This window comes from Rhagoletis pomonella, unplaced genomic scaffold (assembly GCF_013731165.1).
Source record: "Rhagoletis pomonella isolate Grant_MI unplaced genomic scaffold, Rhpom_1.0 Rhpom_scaffold_02440, whole genome shotgun sequence".
NCBI lineage: Eukaryota > Metazoa > Arthropoda > Insecta > Diptera > Tephritidae > Rhagoletis > Rhagoletis pomonella.
The window spans coordinates 1-25,405 of record NW_023460994.1 but is presented as its reverse complement, the minus strand read 5'-3'; the positions used below and the strand labels follow the sequence as shown (position 1 = coordinate 25,405).

At 32.4% G+C, this 25,405-nt stretch overlaps 3 protein-coding genes across 9 annotated transcripts; all 3 read right to left on the bottom strand.

The window, feature by feature from the left end:
- LOC118753423 lies at positions 1–3,581 on the bottom strand. The gene is made up of 5 exons (XM_036488298.1): positions 2,290–3,581; positions 2,008–2,153; positions 1,650–1,898; positions 1,245–1,581; positions 1–272 (listed from the first exon to the last, which is right to left on the bottom strand). The coding sequence occupies exons 1-5, from the start codon at positions 2,529–2,531 to the stop codon at positions 131–133; spliced, it is 1,116 nt and encodes a 371-aa protein (XP_036344191.1). The 5' UTR covers positions 2,532–3,581; the 3' UTR covers positions 1–130.
- LOC118753421 (guanine nucleotide-binding protein G(s) subunit alpha) lies at positions 192–20,159 on the bottom strand. Of its 6 annotated transcripts, none has more exons than XM_036488296.1 (9): positions 19,911–20,120; positions 17,008–17,574; positions 16,736–16,832; positions 15,825–15,945; positions 15,504–15,632; positions 15,209–15,388; positions 14,791–14,915; positions 11,987–12,060; positions 192–272 (listed from the first exon to the last, which is right to left on the bottom strand). In XM_036488296.1, the coding sequence occupies exons 2-9, from the start codon at positions 17,281–17,283 to the stop codon at positions 240–242; spliced, it is 1,035 nt and encodes a 344-aa protein (XP_036344189.1). In that variant the 5' UTR covers positions 17,284–17,574; positions 19,911–20,120; the 3' UTR covers positions 192–239. The 6 variants fall into 6 exon arrangements, with proteins under 6 accessions (XP_036344189.1, XP_036344190.1, XP_036344186.1 ...); XM_036488297.1 differs by lacking the exon at positions 192–272 and adding an exon at positions 2,379–2,458; XM_036488293.1 differs by lacking the exon at positions 192–272 and adding an exon at positions 7,515–7,773 and having other exon boundaries at positions 20,061–20,159.
- A 3,151-nt stretch (positions 20,160–23,310) lies between these two features.
- Positions 23,311–24,833, bottom strand: LOC118753424 (methyltransferase-like protein 9). 2 transcript variants are annotated; one of them, XM_036488299.1, is made up of 3 exons: positions 24,432–24,833; positions 23,955–24,239; positions 23,311–23,904 (listed from the first exon to the last, which is right to left on the bottom strand). In XM_036488299.1, the coding sequence occupies exons 1-3, from the start codon at positions 24,624–24,626 to the stop codon at positions 23,335–23,337; spliced, it is 1,050 nt and encodes a 349-aa protein (XP_036344192.1). In that variant the 5' UTR covers positions 24,627–24,833; the 3' UTR covers positions 23,311–23,334. The 2 variants fall into 2 exon arrangements, with proteins under 2 accessions (XP_036344192.1, XP_036344193.1); XM_036488300.1 differs by having other exon boundaries at positions 23,311–23,895; positions 24,432–24,830.
- Positions 24,834–25,405: the final 572 nt, after the last annotated feature.

Here is a 25,405-nt window from a genome sequence, read left to right as displayed (position 1 = left end):
ACTTTCTACTATTTATATTGCATTACATTAATACGATCTTTTAACCTAAGGCTTCTTTATTTCATATAAGTATGTATTATTATTTTCAACTCAGTTGTTTTGTAATCCAATTATTTAGCTAAATTTTCCATTAGGTTTCAACCGTTTGGTCATAATTTCCGCTTGAGATTTCCACATTCTCATCGAAGAATCCCAACATTAGCATTTCTTTTTCAGAAAAGTTATAAGGAAAATGTAGACTAGTTGGCACGAAAATTTCCCCGCGTATGTTGCTAAGGAGATAAATAAATACATACAAGTAAATTAATTGTTGAAAACGGGGAACTTAAAAAAAATCCATACAGAATTACGAGTTTAAAATAAATCACCTTTTATCGTTTTCGCTAAAATATGTACGTCGATATCAATATTTACGACATATTTATCGAAAACGTAATCGATATATTGGGGAATATATTCGAATCGAAAATTTTGAATTTTTCTAAAATTTTTTTAACACTACAAAAATTCCAATTTTCGAATCCTACGAAAACAAGAATATACGCTATTATTTAAGTCGCTATCGATATTTATACACATTTATCCATTTTATTTTAAAATTCCGAAAATACAAAATAATATATTATGGAGATGTCTTAAACTGGAAAAACCTTTGAAACTTTTATTGATCTGTCAAAACTTCTTTGAAAAACACTCAAAAGTTTTCAAGTTTTTCGAGTTTAAAGGTCATTTTCACGATGAAGAATGAACTTACCGACTCAGTTAACTTTCAATTTTCATTTTGAAAATCGGTAGGTTAAAACCCCCTTGCCAACAGGAAGTAGCAGTAGAGCAGATGATTCGATTTTTTTTTTTATTATTTGGTCTCTAAAATTAATTTTTTCATAAAAATTTTCAATTATCCAAATTTATTTCATAAAAAGAAGCGATCTAAAACCAGCTTTTGGAACTGTCGCTTAACTCTGCAACACAAACGCTGATTTTCGGGCCTTGTAAAGAATGAATCGATGCTTCGGACGTGAACAAATTAACCAAGAAAGAATGTCGCACCAACTTTAATTTATTTTTTTTTTTTTAATTTACATGATCTAATAAAAAGGTAGAATATTTTTTAACACTTTAGAGACCAGAAGAAACAGCAAATTACACGTTAATGTTGATTTTGCTCAAATGTTACTCCCTGTTTCATATGCCTTGGAATTACCTAACTTTGAATATGTAAATATTACAATACCACAACTTACGAATTTGGTGTCTCATTATAGCCAATGGTGTATTTATAGGGTATATTTGTGGCAGCACGTTTAGAGGCGCACCAAGTTGGCTCGTATTGCATCGCATAGAAAGGATAATCGAATGCATTAATATATATTTGAACACATAAGCCATGACTGCTGTAATATGGTTGACTAGAGGCAGCCGGCTGGAAGTGACCGCAGCTACCCAAACGGACATTCTGATGGCAGGTATAAATGCGTGTACCCTTGTCGCGACTCGAATGCAAACATTGTACATGGCGGGCGGCGTCACGATGATCGATGTGGGTGAAAACATCAAAACCGGGACCAGCCATATCACAAGCTACAAACATACATTCAGTGAAAAATTAAAAACCGCTTTGATAAAAACCAATACCATTAAATACTTACTATCTATGCTGCGGAAAAGGTAGTCCTTACTCAGACTTCTGCCGACAGCCGACGCTAGCTGTCCGCCAAAACTGAAACCGAACATGTAACCATTGTCCGGATTGAAGCCTTCGTTTATAAGCAGCAGCATGCGCTTTGTAATTACGTTGGATATCCTGCGAAAACTTCTGTACAACCACATATAAGAGTCTTGCGCAAAAAATGCATAGTCTATGCACACTATGCAACCGCCGCGATGGTATGTCAGACCTGTAATTAAATCAAAAAAAAAAAAACAAAAGCAACCACACCAAATACCATATTTTCATAAGTTTCATAAGCTGCATCAGCGTTTAACACCTACAAAAATTTTACTCACGTTCAATGAGTGTGAGCACCCATTCGGTTTCGCAACTTTGACGCCAACCATGCATTATGAAGGCAAATTTTTCATCCGGCGAACAGCCAGACTTAGCCAAGGCGCTGGTTTCATCACTTGCGCTTTCGTAAACCTTTTCACCATTCCTAATTTAATTTTCATTCTTAATTTTTATTTCACTTACATACATACATATGTACACATTTATTTATTTGAAATTTTTGTATTTTATTTCGTTAAACCTGTTTCAAGACAATTGGAGCCGCACCCAAACGTACGTACCTGTAGTATTTAAAACGTATACCCTTGCGAAACTCTTTTTCATTTTCCCAACGTCTATTGAGTCTCAAGGTCTTCAATTGTTTTATTAAACCTGCGGGCTGGAGTCTACCAAGGCAACGGCGACAGGTGCGTTCATTACGAATGCCATCTAAATCCTGTTGATCCCCATCTTCATTGGCAATAAGCAATTGTAAGAGTGTTAAAAATATAAGCAAATATAAATTTAGATATTTCGAGGTCATTTTTAAACGCCGAATTGTAATGCACTTTGAACATTGTTTGGTTTAGAACGCTTTGCTGACATTTGCACTACTGTTTGTTGTTATGGAGTTTGTGGTAATAAGCGTTTGCGGTTGACTGATTTACTATTACAAGTTGAGAAACTTTTTCCACAAAACTAGTTTAAGCAGATAGTAGGCAATATGCGTAAGCAGATAGGGTTTAAAAAAATAATAACATACAATTTTAATTTTTTTTTCACAAAAAGAACGGAAGTGACCTAAAATAGAAAAATAATAACTCGTACTGTTTTTTTTTTTAATTTTCATCAAATTAAGATCTTTAACACTAGAGAGACTGAAAAAGCTACGTACCTTGAAAGACGGACGGGGGTCATTTGACCCAACTACTTTAAAATTAATTTTAGTAACAAAAAAACTTATAATGTAAATTAAAAACTGTTAATTCATTTTAAAATTGAAACACATCCATGAAATAGAAATGCCTTCAAATTAAATTGTATGCAATTTTAATAAAAGTCACGAAATACCCATTTAGAAGGATAACTGGCAACAGATAGATTGGCAGTAGAATTGAAAATGGATCAAATGAGCCCTTTTCGTCTTTATAGTGTAAAGCGCTTGAAATTTAAATCTGTACTTATATTATGAATAATTTTAATAATGGACATAAGTTATGCGCAATTTAAAAATTGGGCCTCAATTTTGGTAATGTAAAAAACATTATAATATAATTTTTGGTAATTTACCAACTAGGCAATATTTTTTCGGTTAATTCTGGTAATTAGAAAACTAGGCGTACGAATTTTTTTTAATCTAAAACCGAACCATTAGGAAAATTTTTGATATTGAAAGTTAAAGTTGGATATAACTGCTTGATATGGGCCATTCCATTGAAAAGAGGAAAACGACATACATTTAAATATGCCCTAATTATCTCTATTTCAGTAGTAACCTCTTTTTGAATGACTACATTTCATAAGCTGTGGGAAAATATTATAAAAATCAAAATAAGTTTTAATTTATTATTTCATGCATAATTACTTTAAATATTTATTTTTTTAATATTTCTATGAAAATTTTTATATACCTCACTTTTATTGAAAACGAAAGCGTATAATTCATATTTTACAACACAAATACATCGTTCGTGAAAATTAAGTGTTTTGGCTAAAATTCATCTTTGAGTGCACAAGGGTAAAATAGAGTTCTTTTCAGTGTCCCACCAGTCACATTTATTCAAATGATAGTTAAAATTCACAATTGATCACATTGTGGAGTAAAATGTCCCACTAGACACAAGGGAATGGCCCATAACTTATAAAATTAAAATATGTACGAAAATTTCTATTAATTTAAAAACGACATACATTTTTAGATATTTTTTGATAACTCAAAAACAGCAGACCATTTGTGGTAATTTAAAAACTGGGCAGAAAAATCAGACATAAGCACATTGATGTACATAAATATAACCCCATTCATCCAGTCGACTTTTTTTAGTTTCATTTTTCTTTACTTACTTAAGCCTTTAATTTTTACCGCGTCGCCTGCTGTGGCCGAATAGTTTTAGAGGTGTATACCAACACTCAGTAGATTGCAAGTTCGATGCAGGCTCGACCAACATCCAAGTTTTCTCCTAACAGCGGTCGCCATCCATCTGGCAATAGCAAAACTGTGAGAGCATTTCAGCTCTAAAAAAAGTTCTCACAAAATACCATCTGCCATTCGTAGGCGGCGGTAAACTTAAGGACCCTCCATATAAGTAGATAAGTTCGGCCATACCCTTAGCAAAATGTGTAATTGGAACCTGTGTTAGAAGATCTTCCAATAGTTATGCCATTCGAAGGCAGACGAGAAGGGGTATTTCCAAAGCAGTGGGAGTCAAATCAAAAAAGAAGAAAAACAGCAGTAGGTATGTCGGTACTTATCTGGAGCTAAACTAAATTTATACTGCGTAATTTTATTTCCATACAAATTTTCGGAATCATCGAAACTCTGATTATTCCATACGAAAAAAAGTAATAAGAAATCGGAAATGGAAGGTCTATCGTTCAAAAAATCAGAAATAAGCGCTACTAGAAGGCTTCTATTTATTCATAGTTTTCTCCGTGTTTTATCTTTTTTTTTTGTAAATTTTATATTATGTGTCTAGTTTTCAAAAGGCCCAACTTTGTCTGAAAAAAAAACAAACGCGGGACACCATAAGCAAAATAAAATGATCAAAAATCAATGGATTTTTTTAGAAACTTTAACTTGCACTTTACTAAAATTTAATAGGATATATTCTTGAATAATCAAAATTTTCTGAAAAATCTGATTAGAAATTTGGAAAATTTGTATGAAAATTGCTGCGCAAAGTTGCCCTATTTGTGCAAAAGGGTTTCCCTACAAATTTTGACATTTAATTTGCCAGGGTTTAAAACTGCACACTTTGCCCAGTATGCGAGGGGTTTGCGCCTTTAAATTAGTACCCTTTAGGTGTATGTATAAGGGTGATTGAATCGGTTTTTACAACCCGGTTTCCACCTGTTTTTTTGCATATCTCTTTTTTTTTGAAATCTTGATTTTAACCCCCGGAGTTATTTTTCGAACCAGCCGGTTTTTTTTCATTTCACACAAATCTTGACCTCTGAATAAAATTTTGAGTTTTTCGAAGTTTTCAAGGCTTTTTCCAGTTTAAGGGAAACAAACCTCTACATATAGAGATCTATAGAACCATTGAACCATGGACTTTCTGGATAGCAGTAGGCACATCTAAGCACTCGGCTATTTCGCCACAGCACTACTCAAATCCGATAACTCAGAAAAATAATAATTCTACCTTTGTGTAAATTATTGTTGTTTTCCACACACTTTTTTCATTAAAAACGACCTCCAGCTAAATAAAATTGTTGGGTATTAAAAAAGTTTAAAAAAGACCAAACGTGAATTTTTCACTGATTTTTACTTTTTTAATTTTGATTTTAAAAATACTTTGAACTTATTTTATTTTGCTCTTTTCTGATTACAAGCTATCTTTAATGTCAATAACGTATGCGGACTGAAATGTGGACTATTTCTAAGCAGACTTTTAAAAAAATTCTCGTAAACACAGGAGCCAAACTAACTATACCAAAATCTACTGTGAAATTCTAAAAAGCAAAGGAAATGTCGGCTTTATAGAATAGAAAACAGTAAAAGGAAAACCCACGCGTGCGAAAAAACATGTTTCAGATAGCAGCGAAATGACACTGTAACAAGAATCATAAAATGCTTGATCTCTCTGCAAAATCACAGCATATAATGACAATAAAGTACGAAGTAAGCCAAAAAACATTACGAGTACCACTTTGCACAAAATTTTTTAAACACTGAAAATGAAAATTAGAAGCGGCTCTGAGCGCTTTCTCAAAATATGCTTGCAGCACATTTATTTCAGTTTTGTACAACGGAATAGGGAAAATTTTTTCATTGGGGACCCATAAACCGACTCCAGATATAACTATGAACTGTTTGTCGTCGAAATGGCTAAAAACAATAATAACTCAAATTGGCACAATAAAGTCCCAAAATAGTATTTAAAAAAAAAAGCCCTCCGCACTATGCCCGAAAATTTAAGCAAGCCAATCGTTATGGACATGAATCTTTTCTATAAAAATTTTTCTTGCAAATTTCGACAATATCTATGTATGTAATATTTGTTGCATCCGAAAGTATAGCTGTTTCTTTTTACTACATCAGTTCGTATTTCATTCCACATACGTTAGTTTTATAGTAATTTTTTCCATGACTTCATACCAACATAAGTATTTTCACTGCATGAAAACTATGTAAAATAAAGCCGGTTTATCCGGTTTTTCTCTTAATTTCAAAATAGGGCACCGGTTTTTTCTTAAATTCAAAATAGGGCACACGTTTTTTTAGAAATTGCAATTTTACGAAAACCTCGAAAACCGGGTTTGGAAAAAAGGCGAGTAATCGAACACCCTAGTATGTATACAGTGTGCCAACCCAGCGCTTATCAAAAAAATAAAAGTTTTTGCAGGGAAGTACTGGCAAACAAACAATTGCCAAATATGGATATGAACAAAAAGAAACGTCAGTATTGGCACACTGTATACACTGTGGTACGAATTACACTATATTTATATAAAAAAGTTGTGTATTTGTGTTGCCTAATTATTTTCTTTAGTTCCCAACAATAAAATATTTACGAATTTCCTACATAACAATTTTGTGTATTATTTATACATACTTACCTACTTAAATACTATACATATATGTATGTATGTACATTAGGATAGCCCTTAGTTATATGGAGAAAAATAAAAGTGTTTGGATTCTCGGCCTTACCCCCTAGAAACGTGTGAATAGCCTAAAGACTAAACTATACAAATTTTAGGTCAATCAAAAAAGATTTAGAGGTGGCTCAAAGCGCTCAAAGTTTCCCATTTGTTTTATATGGCGGAAAAACTATTTTTCGTAGAAATTGTATAGAATCCTTGAAAAGCAATATTTTTTAATTGGCAAACTCTCTCTTTAGGAGACTTCAAAAAATAACACCCAATTGGTTATTTAAAATTTGTTTAGTATTAACAATTTTTATGGATCCCCTCATTGCATTTTTAGGGGTTTTGGGGGAACCATAACAAATTTTTAATATTAATAAACTTTTAAATAAATAATTGGTTATTTTTGTGGAAGTGCCCTGAAGAGAAAGAGTTTGGCGATTGGAAAATATTGACTTTCATGGGTTCTATACCATTTCTACAAAAAATTGTTTTTTCGCCATATAAAACTTTGAGCGCTTTGAGCCACCTCTAAATATTTTTTGATTGAACCAAAACTTTGTATAGTTTAGTTTATAGGCTATTCACACATTTCTAGGGGGTAAGAACGAGAATCCGAGCCCTTTTCGAAATAAGGGACACCCTAATGTACATATGTATACGTACATATTTTTATATAGAATACCTGCTTCCTCCCCGCCTATTTTTTTAGGAATAAAAATATGAATATGTGTCTTTGATCAAACATGGTATTTTTATTTAATTGTTCTTAAAGAATTTTGTTTTTTATTTGCATATTTTTATTTCCACTGACACTAAAAATAAACCTATAACAACTCATATTGGCGAAGATGCATTCTTTGAATTATATCTCGACAATCATTAAACACTCTTTTGATATTTTCCGTATCAACTGCACATGTAAAGTGCGGATAACAGTAGTGTTTGCCATCGCCACTAGCAGTTGAAATACGCTGTAATGAGGCAGAAGAACGAAGGAGCAAATATTTTTTTTAGTTTATTTTTAATTTTGAATATTATTATTTTTTCTCTTTTTTTTTAGAATGTGGTGCATTTGTTGGTTGGTTTGAATGATTTATGGTAATGATTTGGATTTGGGTGATAAACAAAAGTGGCGCAGATTATGAGAAAGTTTAGGAAAAAAATAAGAAAATCATAAATAAGCAATTCTGCGATTATTGTTGGAAGATTAGCTTGTATATCCAAATAATTTGGCTTGTTTTGGGTCTCTGTTATAATAAGTATACGTACTTGAATCTTTTGTTTGATTCGCATTTGATTTCAGAGCTTGCATTTTCCTCCAGATTTGAGATTTTCAAAGCCATTTGGCTGGTACCTTTTAGCAGTCACTTTTTCGAGAAATGCCCCACAGAGCATAGCCCTTCAGCAACCTCGCGCTAGCAAGAGCTAGGTTCTCACGTCATTTTCTTTCATATTGTATGAGCAGATTAGAGCACTTGGCGTAATGGTCTGGAAAGGCGGCTGTCACTAACAATAGGTTATTGTATCGCCGAGGACTCTTTCATTTCTCTATTTAGTTTGCTTTTTCCCCGACATTAAAATCACGTATTACATATACTCGGATACACTTGAAAAGGAACATTTTCTTGCATGATCCGAGGTTATATCTGGACTTGTGGGTATCGGGAGCTTCATTTCGAAGCATGTCTTAAAGCACTCTTTACAAAAATCGCATTGGCGCCAAATGTAATCGATTTTAAACAATATTTTTTTACAATAGCTAGTATACAGATATTGCAAGATATTTTTAATAGCTTCGAAAGCTCTTAAAAGCTTCATTTTATCACTTTCACTCCATTTTGCGGCAGGAACGTACATTTGCAACGAAAAAAGTAGGTAAATGCTGTATTATGAAATATCCATTCCGTTTTCTTTTTGAGTTTATCTATCGCTAATAACTGATATGCTTATCTATTATTATTCTAAGGTAAGTTGAGCTTTAGAGCAGTGATTTCTTGATGAGTGCATCAATTTGGAGGCCTAAATTTATCGGAGTCTATGCTCGATATTTTATAAACAGGCATTCAAGGGTTAAGAAAATGGAGAAAACGAAGGGACTTCCTTGGATACTTTGTTTTCATGAATCAGAATAAATTTTGCTTAACAACTTTTTAAGCGTTCAACGGCACTGAAGAAAATCAAAAAGTTGAGCACTTCTCGGATCGAAGACTTTGCGGGCGATATGTTAGGAATAAAATTAAAAGGCCTGCAAATATTGTTGACAGCTGAAACTAACAGGCATCATCGCATGAAAACGTAATGAAATGGAACGAACCCCAAAGGCCACACGAAAATGATAGAAGGCTCCTTGGCAGGTTAACTACATATTGTAGTGATATTGCACCAAAATTTAAGAAAAAAGGTGGGGCTCATGATTTTTGAAATTAAGTATTCTAAGATCGAGAGGATAGTATGTATAGCGGCCTGAAGCGCGAATTCGTATTTTAGAACAGCTGAGCTCATATTTCAAACGGCGAAAATAGCGAAATATTCATAAGAAAACAATTATAAAGGAAACAATCTCCTCAACAAACCCGCATTATTAGATTAATTTTGTGAGTACAAAATTTTGCTCCAATTTGTGCCATAGGACCTATAACAACAAGGATAAGGAAGCAAATTGTACCTTTTTTCTCTGGCCACACTATTTTCGAGACCTTGATTCACTGGCCAATCCGTTTAATGGTAGCAGCTTGTTCTCACGGCGATGGAATTTTCAATGACCGAGATGTCCATGAATTATTATATAAGGCCTATAAAAGTCTTCCAAGCAAGGTTTTTAAAAACATTGGCATTAAGGAGGTAGTGCATAATACCAAAGTACTCATATTAATTAAAAAACTAAATATCAAAAGGAAAATCCTAACAAACAAACTTGAAAAACCTGCTCAAACAGGCCCGGTGGGCCACAAGGATATACAGAATCGTTCGCAATGCAAGCTGAAGTTCTAAACACATTGAAAACGACGTGCTACGGGCCACAGCTTCCAATTTGTTATCCTCATCATCTAAACTCTAAGTCGATGATGACATGATTTTTTTGAATGCGGCAGTGTGAAATCATGAATTTGTGTGAGTTTGACATGAGTTTGATCTGTCGCTGGAAAATAGATAGATATAATAGATATAATCTGGCCACAAACACAGTCGTCGCCAAATAATTATCTATGTACATAAGAGTACGTGTTAAAATAATTTGACAACTGTGGTCCGCAGCTCGTCGTTTTCATTGTGTTCGGGCTACGACGATCTGTTCTACGAAATTGTAGTGAGCGGTACCGTACCGGGCTTGATTGATCTGGGCTTACAACGGATTTTTGAATTTTGTGTGTGATGACGTGAAATTTTCAGTGCAACCAAAATGTATGTATGTATGTGAGCATATACAAAGTCGCATATGGGTATTTCCATACGTCATATACGTGACAGTCGTACGTTTAAATGAGATACAAACAAGGAAAAACATTTGTTTTTTTTTTTACTTTTTTGGACCCTTGTGTAGCACATAATTAGCTCTATGTTTAACCGAAAAATGAAAACAATCGAACCGCATGGTCCTGAAATATACGCGAGACGTTACGTGACAAAAATGGAAGTAGATTTTTCCTTCTCTTACAAAATCGCAAAACTCTGCGAAAGTATGATTTGAAGTAATGCCAGTTGTTTTTAGAGTTTTTTGAATTAATGCAACTTGTTTTAATTTTCTTTTACAACCTCAAGTGTGAAACGTTAGTGACGTGACACAAATTTCCATATATATATTTTTGTTAATATTGCTTGTAAATGAATTTTTAACGCAAATAAAACATGAATTTTGTCGAATATACTGTATATTTTGACTTCAGCGATAATTCAGGGTAATCTTTTCTTGGAAATCAATGATTTATTATGTTTCAACTACATACGGTTTTTCAAAATATCTCGACCTTGGCGCACCTAGCAACACCAGTATATATTTGAAAAAGCAGACAAATTGGCCCATAAATAAGTTAGATATATGACTTTTTTCGCGGTAGATTTTCCGATGGAAACACCCATATTCAAAATTGTATGTAGAGGAATAACAAGTAACGAGCTACCCTTTAATTTTGAGGATGTATGCATGTACATGGTGTGCTTTTACTTTTTGCAAGCTTTTTTTACTTTGCATAAATATAAATAAAATTTGCTATATGTGACAGGAAAAGTTAAGAGGGATCGACGGTTCGAAAATAAGTTTTCGAGGAAAACCACTTTGAAGTTAACAACTGAAATCGATTTGTACTTTTATTGGCAATCTGTCCATTTTTGAAGTAAAAAAAAAACACTAGTGCAGGTAAAAAGCTGCGGTTTGTAGCATAGAAAAGAGTGTAGCAAGTCTCGTTCTATGAAACGGTGATGTGAAAATAAAAACTTAGTTTTGTTTTTCATTTTAAGCGATTCCCGATCATTAAATACTTTTTGAGTTTAAGGCAACAATATTCTTTATGACAAGATGATGTCTTTGAACAAAATGCCGAACTCTTCTTTTTCAAAGACACAAAACTTTGATTCTCATTCGAAAACATAGTGAAATTATACTAGGTGAAGTAATAGGAGCGAGAAGAAATATTTATATTGATTTGAACCATCTTGTGTATTTGAAAATTTGCCTTTAAAATGTTGGATAAGATAGCCGAATGACACGATATTAAAGTGGGAAAGCTGTTTTATTACTTCAACTGTTTATTGAGCCTTGATTCGAAAAACGAATCGCAATTTTATGTGAAGTGGTGAAAAATGTTTTCACTTCACATTATTAGAGAACAGGAGAACAGAAATTGGCTCTTTTAACTTTTCCTGTGACAAATTTGCATTTATAAAGTTCTTATCATTTACAGAGCCAATCGGCCCTATTCCGATTATCGGAACGACAGTCGTTCGTCGAAATTTGAGATTTTCATTGCCGTTATGAGGCAACCGATGACATAATCTACTAAAAATGTGTATTCCTATTATCCTTTCGAAATGAAGAAGTAGTGAAAACGTGTTAAAATCTGTCGTTAATGTTTTTATCTACGACTCATTTCAACGAACGACTTACGACAACCGGAATAAGGGTGATTAAAGAGTAAGACGTTTCTGTTATTTTTCCCAAATATGTATGTATTCAAATTTCTTACTTACCAAAAATTCATCTCGAATGAAATATTTTGCTCTGATCACTTCTGGGTCATCACCAGATTCTGTTATAGCATCACCTGTAAATTAAAACAAGAAAATAAATTATTGAAATTTCCATTTTGTTCCGGGCTTTCGATTAAAAAAATAATACAATGTCCGATTTCCACTCCGCATAAAGAAATACAATTTTTGTCATTTCAGTGTCAAGTGGGAATTTGACATGGTAATTTTTTAGTTTAGCACAAAATAAAGTCAAATTAATTAAAAGAATTAAAAATTTTAATCTATTAAATATTGTTATATTGCGATTATACTGACATCGACTGACGACGAAGTAGAGAGGAGAGTTTAAACCCTGGAAGTGCTTGTACATATATAAATACAGTGCCGTACAAAAGTATTGACACAGAGAATTTTTCTCAATGTATGCAAAGTTTTTTGTTCTAATTTCTTTTCGCTAATTTGTTATAAAAATATAGTTCATACCACAGCAAGGAACATAAAAATAAAATCTCTAAACTATTTGCAAAACTCAATAATATTCAATAAATTTGCATACTAATTAGCAACTTTCTAATAAGATTTTTTAGAAAAATTCAAAGTATGCAGTTTTATAGCCCATTAAATTGTAGTATAACAAAGTGCAAAGTGCTAAATAATCCCATTGATTTTTAGCAAGTTTTTTTCCTGACGCTGTTATTATTTTCATCCATAGAAAAAAAATTGTCGGACATTGGAGTTACAGGAAAAATGATTCCGTACTCCAAAAAATACGCTTGAATTGATATGAAAAGTAATATATGTATGTATCTATGTGGGTATATGAATAACGACCGCTTAAAATCGATTTCAAAGTTCTACTTTCGCTGTAGAAATTTTAGGTCTACGTTATGTAGTTTGACTATTGTCAATTAAATCGAATGCTTTGTATTGCATGCGCTCCACGTTTTTCATTTTCAATTTCATAGATTGTTTATAATGACTTTTGCTAAAATTTCAAAATCAAAAGTTATCAAAACAAATTCTATGGGACTGAGAAATATTATTTTCTACTTTTTAGTCCATTTATAAAAGCGTTGTATATTAAAAAGTTTTTTTTTATATTATTTATTATTTTATATCTTTTGAACCATGAAAAAGTATCTGTGAAGTGCAGAAGGAAAGCGTTTTGAACGAAAAATTCAATCAGACAAATTTCAGAAAAAAACAGGCGAAAACTTATCCTTTTCATCACCATTTTCGGTACTTTGCTGTACATACGTTTCTGCCGCACACTTTAGTGGGATCATTAAAGTATCCGGAAATGGAATCGGTAAACGGACAAAAATCCGGTTATCATAGACTTATTTTTCGTTTTCGGATTTTTTGATGGCTGGGTGTAAAGCGATCACTGTTTGAAAAAATGCTTTTTTTGTTCGCGTACTTTTTGGCTGCTACTCACTTTTTACTCTCACCGCAGAGAGTAATTTTGCTGTTTGACATTTTTGTTACTGATAGTAAAAAGCGAGTAACAACGAAACCAGTGATCGCTAGAGATATGAGCCATATAACAGTAGTAAGAGTTTTTTTCTTTGAATTTTGAATTGTGTCGTTATTGCAGAGTACCATCGATATGTACTTTTGAGAAATGTTACTTCAGTTGAATTTCGTATGTAAGGGAATATGTATATATTCAGCGTCAAATCGACCTTCGTGGAAATGCGAACCTGAGCGCGAACCAGAGCACGAACCAACTAAGGTACAACATTTTTTATGATTTTTTTTTTACCTTTTAGGGCACAAAAATATTTTTGTCCTTTATTTTATTTTTTATTTTTATTTTTATTTTATATATTTTAATATTTTTGAAAGCCCAATCGCCTTAGGGAATAACAGAAATTACCGCAAATGGTTGTTACTTGTTAAAATTGAAATTATGTAAGGTGAGCAAAAGATTAATCATAAAAATTTACGATAGTTTTTAATATTTTGGACCTAAAATCTTTTTCTTAAGTATAGCTTTATTTTTAAAGCTTTTATGTATTTCCAAGTACCTGTTTCGGCAATTGAGTGGTTTATGTGAACCTATGTTAAGCTGGATTTCCATTGAGCGTAAAGTGACAAACATTTTCTTTTTTACAAAGACGGAAATTAAAAAAAATTGTCATTAAGTTCGTCTCCACAAGGCGTTTTGCAAATGCATTTTTTTGGAAATGCGGCGTTAGAATAGACTTTGAATATGTCAGTGTAAACTCAAAATAAAGTCAGTTTTTGTTTTAAAATCTTATTTGGCAGCTGATTTACAAGTGCTTCTAATATAATCTAACAAATTAAACATCGGCGGCTTCAACAGTAGACAACTAACTCACATTCGGTGATTAACTTTACATTTTTAACCAACTTCATTTTAACCGAGGAGCTTATCAATTCGTCGGAATATGTGTGTGTGGCGTTAGAATAGACTTTGAATATGTCAGTGTAAACTCAAAATAAGTTGTCAGTTTTTTTTAAATCTTATTTGGCAGCTGATTTACAAGTGCTTCTAATATAATCTAACAAATCAAACATCGGCCGCTTTCACAGTAGACAACTAACTCGCGTTCGGTGACTAACTTTACATTTTTAACCGACTTCAAAAAAGGAGGAGCTTATCAATTCGTCGGATTTTTTTTGTATGAATGTTACTTAATGCCCTCAATATCTATAGTTAACTACCGAATGAGAGTTATCACGTCTAAGTAATAATAAATGTTAACTGCACGCCCAATTAATATCTACCCAAACCACTGAAGCACAAACATAAATCATTTTTATTTGCTTATACTTACTTGGTGTTTGATACTTGTTAAATTCGGAAAAGTATTCCGAAAGTTTACTCTTTCCAGCTTTAATTTTTTCAGCTAACAAATCTTGCTTATTTAAAAATAAAATTACAGAAATTGTGCGTAACCATCTGCAAATATGAATAGTTTAAAATTAATCGAGATTAAAAAAGCGGATATTGCGCATAATATTTAATATGCAAATACTAAATACAATACAAATAAATATGCTGATGAGATGTACATATGATTTCCCCAAACTTTTCTGCAGCATATATAAATATAAAATAAACTGCAAACATGTATTTATTTCTTATTTTCTTTGGAGTCGTTTGAATGCATAAAAATAACTATATTTTTTATAGTAAAATTACGCCCTAACTTAACATCATTTTTTATCAAATGCAACATTTCTTTTAATTACCTGTTATTCCAAATGCTTTTGAATAAGTCCAATGATTCACGGAGACGATTTTGCGTTGGATCTTCTCGCAATACCATATTGTAGCTTGAACATGCAGTTACAAAAATTATAGCTGTAACATCATTGAAGCATTGAATCCATTTACGCCGTTCATCACGTTGGCCTCCAACATCGAACATGCTGCAAAATTAATTAATATTTATGCATGTTAAGTTATATGTAGATTATGTTGGGCATGAATATGCATATGCATAGGTATATACATATGTACATCGTTTTTTATGCAGGTACTTACTGGAAATTTACTTTATCCACTTGAAATCGTGTTTCGAAAATGCCAGAAGTCAAGACACGGCATCTTAAAATATCCTGCTCGCTTGGTGTATAATCTGGTTTCTTTATTATGCTTACCCGATCCAAAAAACTTGAAAGAAGGAGAAAATATAAAATAAAAATGTGGATTTAGATATATTTGGCAAGTTGCAAATGTTAAAATGGCAGGAAATGCGAAAATGGTAGGAATTTTCCATAATGAAGAAATTAAAAAAAATACTTTTTTTGCTGGAAAATTGATTGCAGTTTAAGACTAAACAATCAATATTCTAAGCGAACTCACTATTTTGCGCAGTCAATCAGTTGATATTCATTTGATCTTTCAAATGTTTGCAATACTCCTCGATCTTTCCATAATTCCTCTGTATGCTCATAAAATTCCGGAGGATAATTAAAATCGGGACCTGAAAGAAATTTTATAGGAAGTTAGTAAAAAGTTAGTACATATGTACGCTAGGGTGGAGTAATTTCTTCGGAGCAAAGTTTTCGTAGAAATTATATGAATTATTTCTAATTTAAAATTATACGATTAATTCTAAGCAAGGTTGGCGAACACACTTTAGACCAAAACTTACGTTTGACCATCCCAATTTTCAAAAGAAAAATCAGGAAATCAGTTTATGAAGAAAACACAAAATTTTGTAAATGAAAAATTAATTTTGTTCAGGAAATATTATGGTACATACACTGATTGTTCTTTTAAAAATTGGGAGGGTCAAACGTCATTTGTTGTATATACTTTGTTAACCATTTTTGCTTAGAATCGATCATAGAATTGGAATATGCCATACACTTTTTTTCGAAATTAAATTAATCCGCCCTAATGTACGTATGACTAAAGGTATATTGTAAATATTTTTTTTAATTTTTACTAAAATAAGGAACCATTTGAAAAAAAAGTTGTTTCTAGCATAACTTTTTAAGATCAGCCTAATTCTATGACATACATACAATTATTTATTTATACATACATAATACGTGGAGAGTAAATATTTAAAACGTTTCCTATGTAATCATTAAATTAAAAAATGAAAACTTTTGTTTGTGTTTTTAATACTACTTCAAAATATGACCTTCTTTTGAATAACTTTTGAAAGTCTAAAGCTTAAATTTTCACATAAGTAATTAAGTTCTATAAACGTACATACATATGTAATTATTAATTTAAGCAATAATTTAATTTAATATTCTTACTGGAAGCGTAATCCTGAATGTATTCAACCCTTGTCTCGTTCTCCTTTTTTTCCAAAGAAACAGGTGGATTCAGTGTGCTCATGGCACCAGTAATTGTCTAAAATAGAAAGTCAAATAATCAATTGAATTCTATAAAGTATGTGTACATATGCATATCTACATATTCGCACATGCACACACGTTTACACATTCATACATACATAGAAATATATGAAATTATGTTATGAATATGTTACAGTAATCGCTAGTAGTCTAAATTTATTATTACTTACCAGGATTGCATCGCGTATATTCTTCTTAATATCATCGACCTTTTGCTTCTTTTCTTGCTCGGAAAATCCATCAACATGCAAAATTCTCATTTGCTTTACAATAGTCGATTTTCCCGACTCACCAGCTCCTAGCAATAGTAGTCGATGGGTAGCTCGATATAGTTGCTTATCCTTTTGGAGCTGCTTTGATATTGCATCGCTTCGACGCTTTTGACTTTTGGAGTCTTCTGAATTTACATCCGTTTGTTTGGAGCTGGGTGACCCGAAGCAACCCATAGCCGTCCAAGGTGTCCACCAACACGCTGCTCTGTTCTCTTGCGCCCCGTCGGGAGACTCCGCCTCCCTATTTCCTCCGTTTTGAGCCAGTCTAATTAGCTCAAAGATCAAGAAGCGTTTTTAAGATATGTGCGTCGCTGCTGTTGCTGTGGTTCTTGTTTTGAGTGTTAAGTTTCCAAATACTTGTGCTTTAGTTGTGTGTTTGTTTGATTTATTTATTTTTGAACTCTCGTTTCTTTTATTTGGTTTTGTGTACAATGATGTGCGTGCAGTTCCCAACCTATTGCGCTTCTGTAAAGGATTCAACATGAAAATGCATAGCAATATTTGCACTGACGTGCCGTGTAATAGTAATTGATCAAATGGAATATAAATATACTTGGCATTAAACGATGGTATTAATATATCGGGGTATTCATCCATATATTGATCTACAATTATTGCATTTTGCAGATAAGGTAGAGAGTAAAATAAAATTAAATTAGAAAACTGAAAAAATAATCTGTTTTCAATAAAATATATATATATATATATATATATAATGTATGTGTAGTAATGAAGAAAAAGTTGAACTAGCTCCCACTTAATAAGTAGCAATAATATTGTTCCGATTTGAATGAATCAAATTAAATTATAGTTTAATTTTACTCTTAATATAAAAAAGTTTACCGTGAAATTAGGTGAATACCGAGATAAGTTCCCTGCGAACCAAAGTTCCCGAAATCCTAACGAAATCTTTAGGAGTATCTCATTTCTGTAACGATTTTTTTTTACGAATTATTAAAGTATGTGGTTGACACGAACTCGTAAAGAAATTTCTGTACGAAATATAAAGAAAATTCTTAAAAAATTCCATAAGAAATTCTTCACAAAGCAGCATTATTTTCATTGCTTTACCGATCTTCTTCCGAAATTTTATAAATGAATAAGTGTGCACAGTGAATATCGTTTTAGAAAATTCGGCAACAAATCGGAAGAGATCTTTACGAATTCCTTAAAATTTCTCTACAATTCAGAATACTCTGAACAAATGGTTTGCAGGGTTTACATGTATGTACATATGTAAATACATACATGTGTATGTAACCAGCAAACAATTTTTTCAGAGTATTCTGAATTGTAGAGAAATTTGAAAGAATTCGTAAAAATCTCTTCCGATTTTTTGCCCAATTTTCTAAAATAAAATAAACTGTGCAAACTTTGATTCTTTTACGAAATTTCGGAAGAAAATCGGTAAAGCAATGAAAATAGTGCTGCTATGTGAAGAATTTCTTTCGGAAGTTTTTCAGAATTTTCTTTATTTTTCGTAAAGAAATTTTCTTACGAGTTCGTGTCAACCACTTCATATGTTTCTTTGAAGATTCGTAAAAAAACCGTTAAAGCTAACGGATTAACTCGACTTAATTCGGATCAACTGCAGTTAATTCCCGAGTTAATCCGGATCAACGCAGCCGTCTGTTTATGCTCTTACAGTAATGAGATACTCCTAAAGATTTCGGGAACTTTGGTTTGCAGGGTATATGCAAAGTTTATCCTCTTTCCTACTGTTTTAGAACATTGTCAATCATTCTAAATTTTTAATTAGACCAATTTTATATTTTTATCACGCACTATACATATATGTATGTACATATGTATGGATGTCCGCATTTAGCTGTGTGTACATCTACATACATACATAAGTGATTATGCACACATAATTTATTTATACATAATATTAACCTGGCTTTGAAATTTTGATATCAGCTGTGACTGTCATTCACTATACTACTTAATTTACATCTCTTTATTTAGTATATCAAACCAAAAAACTTCCCACTTCATAATCTCTACCTCCTGCTCATCCCTGCTAAATGTTGTTTTTTTCTGCTCACTACTGTATATAAAAAAATCTATGTCTGCGCCGCAGCATACTTTTGGAATATTCATACCTACATACATATATACATACATATGTATACTTTTGTTTTGCATATATGTTTTTAGAACCTTAGAAAAGTGATGATTACGACCAATATACTTTTCGGAAAATGTATTTTTACACTTTAAATTAAACATTTTTGACTCAACAAGTTTTTTCACCCTTTTTCGCATGAATAAAAGTATAATATAACGCGACTAGGATGAAGCTAATGAATTTTATATCGAGGAACACTGTCTCACATCAATAGTATATGTATGCATGTACATAGGTATGTATGTATGTATATAAAAAAGTGATCTGCTCATATTGTACTTTCTTTGGATACCTAAAATATGTAGTTTTAGAAAAGATGTCACATTCATTAAATCCATTCGCTACAGAACTATGTATGTATTCACGCATTAAAAAAATATATATATATTTATAAAATTAGAGTACGACTCCCGTGAATAGGTTTTTTTTTGCACAAATGCGGAAAATCTAGGCGTGGTATGCAAAAATTCACCCTCGAGCAAGTTTCGAGTATATCCCAATGAAAAAATGAACATACGGTTTATATTTTTTAACAATCGCGCATGTAATATGCACATTGCAAAACACTTTTTTCCATTTATATAGGAGTTATTACCGACATTGTCCATTTTTATGTATCGTATAAGAAAAAATATACGCGAATATGTAGCACACAAGCGTTCATACATACAATTATGTGTATTTCCAGCCAACGAACGCTTTGTGCATTTACTTTATGTTACATTACGAAATGTGGTTTTCACTTTTTTATAGCTTTTTAGCTAAAATATACTTAAAACTGATTTTTATCAGTATAATTTTATCACTTTTAAGAACTCACTTTGCACTATTTTAGTGATGTGCGATACTTGATTATCGAAAAGCTATCACTATTCAAGTATTTACTCCAATTGGGATACAGTGCTGCCATATCAAAGAAGAAATAATTGGGACCCTACCCGATTCCGGTAGCGCATTTTGGTTCTGAACCGATTCCGGTAGCGCATTTTGTCCTAGTTTCGGTATTAATTCAGAATTTTTTTTTCAGAAATTTTATACCAATTTCTTTACTACTTCTTGTCAACCGCTTCATATATTTTTCTTTAATGATTCGTAAAAAAAATATGAACAAACTTACGATGCTTTAAAAAGATTTCGGAAGCATTTGTTTGCAGGATATGTATTTACGTGTATGTGTATGTATACGCGGATATGTAAAAGCACAGTTAGTCAGCGACGTAGCGTAAACGTAGGTTGGCGTACGTAGCAGCATATCAAATTTACTGTTGATAGAGAGAGAGAGAAACAATGGCAACGTCACCGCCATGCGGTGGTGAGTTTTCGCTAACACGCGAATCCCATAAGGTAGATCGTGTCTGCGTCAACCTACGTCTACGTTACGTCGTTGACTGTTTGAGCTTTAATAGGGCTTTCGCATGCGGCGATTTCACCCTATTCAGACGAGGCTATTTTTGGTTCAACACGAATTGTTATTTAAATTATTGAAAATGAATTTAAATCGCAAAATTTTATGAATCGGCGTAAATTTGGTAAGCCAAGCGTTGGTAAAGTGCTTTTAGCGAAGCTGAAAGATAAAATAAAAGTAAAAAAGTAAAAAAGAAAAAAGTATGTATACAGAATGTAAACAAACACAGGGTTGCAAGGAAAAAAAGTTGAACGAGCTCAAAGTTGGCTGGCGACCAAATGGCTGGTTTCACAAATTTGAAATTTGAAATTTTCCCTCTATTGCCCATTTTGTTGAGTACGGGAATGATTTCTGGGCTGTTTTGAGCACTAGCGGGATCCCGCGTTGCGTATGGGAAAGAACCTGCTGTTATGCAGAGAGTCATTCTTTGTCTCAGAGATATTTTTTACTACTTTTTACATTTGTGTATAAAATAACAAAAACAATAAGAAACAACTTGATAAAATCAAACGAAATAAGGATTGCTAGCATTAATTGTATTCTACATATGTACTACTTTGTATACAACTGCAACAAAAATGTACCATTCTGCTACTAAAAGGAGAAATAGTATGAAAAATACTCCATTTCGCTACTAAAAGGAACAAATAGCAAATTCTATTCACAAGCCAACCCTCTTTTGATCAGTGATTCGGTCTCAGCCGGCTGGTCAAATTTGAAAGGATTGGTCATGCGGTTCAGTGTTCTCGCTCGCTCTCTTGGTTCTTATCAGAATTGATTCAGCGGTAGTAAAAATTAGTATTCGGCAAATTTTGCCAATTATGAGGACAGTTCTGAAAATCCTACGATTTGAAATCAATGTGATTTGTAGAATACTTTTGACTATTTGTAATTAAAGTAATAAATATTTAAAATGGAAACTGCTAAAAACACATAATTTACGTTGTTGTTGTTGTAACAGCATACAATCTTCCAAAAGAGGTCTTATCCACCGATTTAGTGCCAAATTTTTTACTTTTTGTTGAAAAATCTCCAAAATAAGTTTTCTAGATCCTACCGATTTCATATCGTACTATTTGCAGAACATGCCTGCATATTTTATAGAGCAGTCCCGGCAGGTGACATTCGGCTAACTTATACAAACTTTGAAACGAAAATTTTGAAATAAGATAGTTTGGAATTTTTCTTTTCTCCCTTATTAATAATCATAGCGCCCACAATTTTGACTCTGGAAATTGTTTTTTTAGTTATGTACTTCTAATAGACTGTATTATTACGGTTTCAAAGGATGTACATGATTCCATAAGTACAATATTTTATATGGGCATTTCCAGGGGAAGGTCTTTATAGTCAAAAATTAAAAGTGATATATCTATGTTGCAGAAAATTTGGCATCCTTCGTTCCCACCACGAACCCGACATGAAAAAAATCACAATAACTAAATTTTTGTCACCAAAAATACACAAAAATGCGATTTCTTTATCAAAGGTTGACTTTAAATCGACTTTTTTTTTTTAAATTGTGCAATTTTGTGCAAAGTCGCACTATTGGCCCTATTGGACAGATGATCGATAAAAGATTCCTGTATAGATCCGATTTATACACGCTGACAAGCAATTTATATCCTTATATGAAAAAAGTGAAATCGCATTTTTTTTTTCAAATTTAAAGGAGCGCACTTGGCATGCAAGAATGACGTTTAAAATTGTAAAATGATGTATTTACTTAAGTTTACAATGTGTAAAACGAAAAGTATACCCAGACTGTAATCTCGTAAGGAAATGAGACAAATACGACCACTGATTGATAAAGGCCGGACAATTGACGATTATCGTTCGTCAAAACAGACATGTTTGTACAAGCTCAACATTCTTCTACCTTACTTTCGAACAACTGGGGACCGATTTTCTATTATATCAGACATCCATACGCACATATATCGTACCTGAACTTTTTTTTACCAACTTCGATTTTTGATATTCCTTCTCCTTGATCGCCCAAATTACGTACTGTGCGACGAAACAAAAAAAAAAAAAACATATTTGTATCTGGCTAAGGACCGTTTTTTAGACAAAATTTCGTGATTTATATGCGGTTGCATCAACAATAACAAATCCATATAAAAAATTCAGATGAAAACCCCGCTTTCCCAACAACGATTCATCTATGCTACCAGAACAAACTCGTTTATATCCGTGACAGGGTTGTTTAGCAGATGGATTACCCAAACATATCGTCTTGATGCTAACAAAGAGTTCTTTGTTAGTCACAGCATTACTAACTAGATGTTCATTTTATAATTAAAAGCGTACAAACACATGGTTTGACATGGCATTTTTTTACACTTTACCAAGCTGATATGCAGTAAAAGTACATAATAAAAGTGAACAAAAAATGCTTTGAAATTATAATTTACTCTTGATGCTGATTTTAAATTCAATTTACAATTGTTCTAAGCAAAATCATCTACATTTACAAACTACAAACTATAAGTAATACCATTGTACACAAATACAAAGGTCAATAGGATACAAATATACCATAGGATATAACGAAATCTGCAATACAAAAAAAATTTACTAGCATCAGTGCCTTTTTTCTTTCCGGCACATTTGAGAACAATAGATTTACATTTGTCGCATGCATTTAAATAACATACATACATTTTACATTCATTAGTATAAATATTTAAACTTTATTACCTAAGGGTTTTTTTGACAATACTACTACAATGTCTACTAGCCAATAAAATGATTGCCTTAAATCGCCTTCACATAGATAAGGTGCTTTAGTCCAAGCTTCAATACGGAAACCCATTTGATCTAGTAATTCAAAAAATGCAACTGCCTCTGCTTCGAAACTCAATTGCTGAGAACGTTCTGGCCAATGTTTTAGTAGAGGACGTAGTGGCATGTGGGATGAATTCATTTCCACATAATGTACATAGGGTAAAACCAGTGCCAATAAAACACGTCCATTTGGGGCTAACGCTTTATAAATTTCTTCCAAAAGATCTATTGGATCGATGCATCGGTCCAGCACGTTCAAGCATGATATCAATTGGACATTTTGTACCTCACTTATCCGTTCAAGAATACTAAAGTTTCTATTTTTTAAACGCTCACGCATTGTCCAACTGGTTTCTGTGGCAAATGTATGAATTTTGCTATTTGGATGTAAATCCTGAATCGATCTTAGCAAACGTATAGTAATTTCACCATCTCCGGCGCCAATATCTAAGCAGTGTATCTGTAAAAGCTTAATTTTTTAAATATTGGATAAAGATAGGTTAACAGTGTTATAATTACAGTATCATATGATTTGAAGTCAAAACCACCACATTTAAGCAGTTTTCCAAATTGTTGTTCCGATAGTATAAACATAGAACCACGATTTAGATATCCATTAATATCAGTCTGCGTCATAAAAAATTGTAAAACTACGCGAGCTACAGCATGCCAGATGTGAAGCCAAATATTTGTTGATAGTACTTTGGCACGTTCTAGCCAACGCGTTGTCGATTCGTCTGGCTGGAGCAATGGTACAAACTTGGTTTGGAATTTGGGAGGTAGTTCATGATTGGTTGTATACCACTGAAAATACATATACTAGTTAGTACAATAAATAACACACTTAATTTAATTATCAAATCGTTGGAATATTTTTTTTAACGGTTACACTTAAATTTTTTTATGAGAATTGAAGTCGGATTTGCTTTTTGCTTCAAAATTACTAGTTTTATCTCGGACTTTTTTATAAAAATAATTATGCTATCTCATTCTTACAAGACATGTAGTATCTGCACTTCTCACAAAAATGAGATTCTGATATAAAAATCCACCTAAGGCATAACTAAAAAACTTGTACAAGTTGGTACCAATTCCACATGGTGTTCGTTTGGCCAATAAACTAGTAAAACGTACATGGAGAGAGCACAAATGTTTTCCCAACAAGAATTTGCAAGCAGGATTGTGGCACATGGTTGCATTTTTGTCAACAATAATTGGAATTTTATGTTACCAGGCTGGTTTGATCTATGTGATTTGTGCGAATAAAACTACCTTATTTCACTTTCTGGCCCAACATTTCGCTAAAACATTTTAAGCTTTTTCAGGGGCAAGAGCCCAGCCCCTAATATATTTTATAAATTCATTCCAGGAATTACCGTTGATTTTTGGCAATTTTTTTTCACGCAGTCTTACATACATACAAACTTTTTTTTTCGAAAATACTATATATGGAAAAAATGCAAACTACCTTCAACAAAAAAAAAAGTTCTCAGAAATCAACGCGATTTTTAACTAACTCCGAACTTAACATTTTTTTACTAGAATATAATGGGCTTCAAAATTGCATTCTCAAAAAAATTCTAAAAAATCTGATTAAAAAGTTGAAAGTTTTGATGAAAATTTGCTGAATTTTCGCGAGTTTTGCACAAAGTTTAGGAGTTATATTTTTATGTTTTTTGTTGTAGAATAAACCATATTTTTATACAAAGCTAGCGGAAAAATATTAGAATGAAAATTTTTGCATATATTGTGAAAAACTTATTTTTAGAATAGTCTTGTAAAAATGAACAAGCATAATTACTTTTCCAAAGAAAAGCCCTTAAATTTTGCCGAGATGTAAAAAATGAATTTACCTATAGAAATGAAATAAACGCTGCGTTTCTTTATACATTCCAGATAATCACATTTCACAGCCAGAATAAACAGAATGCGTTTGAAATATACGTTAACATATCATCAGAAACGTTCGT

Excerpts from the sequence above, each read along its gene's own strand:
- LOC118753423 (XM_036488298.1), bottom strand. The coding sequence starts at position 2,531 with ATGACCTCGAAATATCTAAATTTATATTTGCTTATATTTTTAACACTC. Across the intron at positions 1,899-2,007 it reads GGTGCTCACACTCATTGAAC|GTCTGACATACCATCGCGGC; the intron begins GTGAGTAAAATT and ends ATTTAATTACAG. Across the intron at positions 1,582-1,649 it reads CCTTTTCCGCAGCATAGATA|CTTGTGATATGGCTGGTCCC; the intron begins GTAAGTATTTAA and ends GTATGTTTGTAG.
- LOC118753421 (XM_036488293.1), bottom strand. The coding sequence starts at position 17,283 with ATGGGTTGCTTCGGGTCACCCAGCTCCAAACAAACGGATGTAAATTCA. Across the intron at positions 15,946-16,735 it reads CATTCAGGATTACGCTTCCA|GTCCCGATTTTAATTATCCT; the intron begins GTAAGAATATTA and ends AATTTCTTTCAG. Across the intron at positions 15,633-15,824 it reads CTGATTGACTGCGCAAAATA|TTTTTTGGATCGGGTAAGCA; the intron begins GTGAGTTCGCTT and ends CCTTCTTTCAAG.
- LOC118753424 (XM_036488299.1), bottom strand. The coding sequence starts at position 24,626 with ATGTGCCACAATCCTGCTTGCAAATTCTTGTTGGGAAAACATTTGTGC. Across the intron at positions 24,240-24,431 it reads GTGCAGATACTACATGTCTT|TGGTATACAACCAATCATGA; the intron begins GTAAGAATGAGA and ends ATGTATTTTCAG. Across the intron at positions 23,905-23,954 it reads ACTTCAAATCATATGATACT|CTTTTACAGATACACTGCTT; the intron begins GTAATTATAACA and ends TAAAAAATTAAG.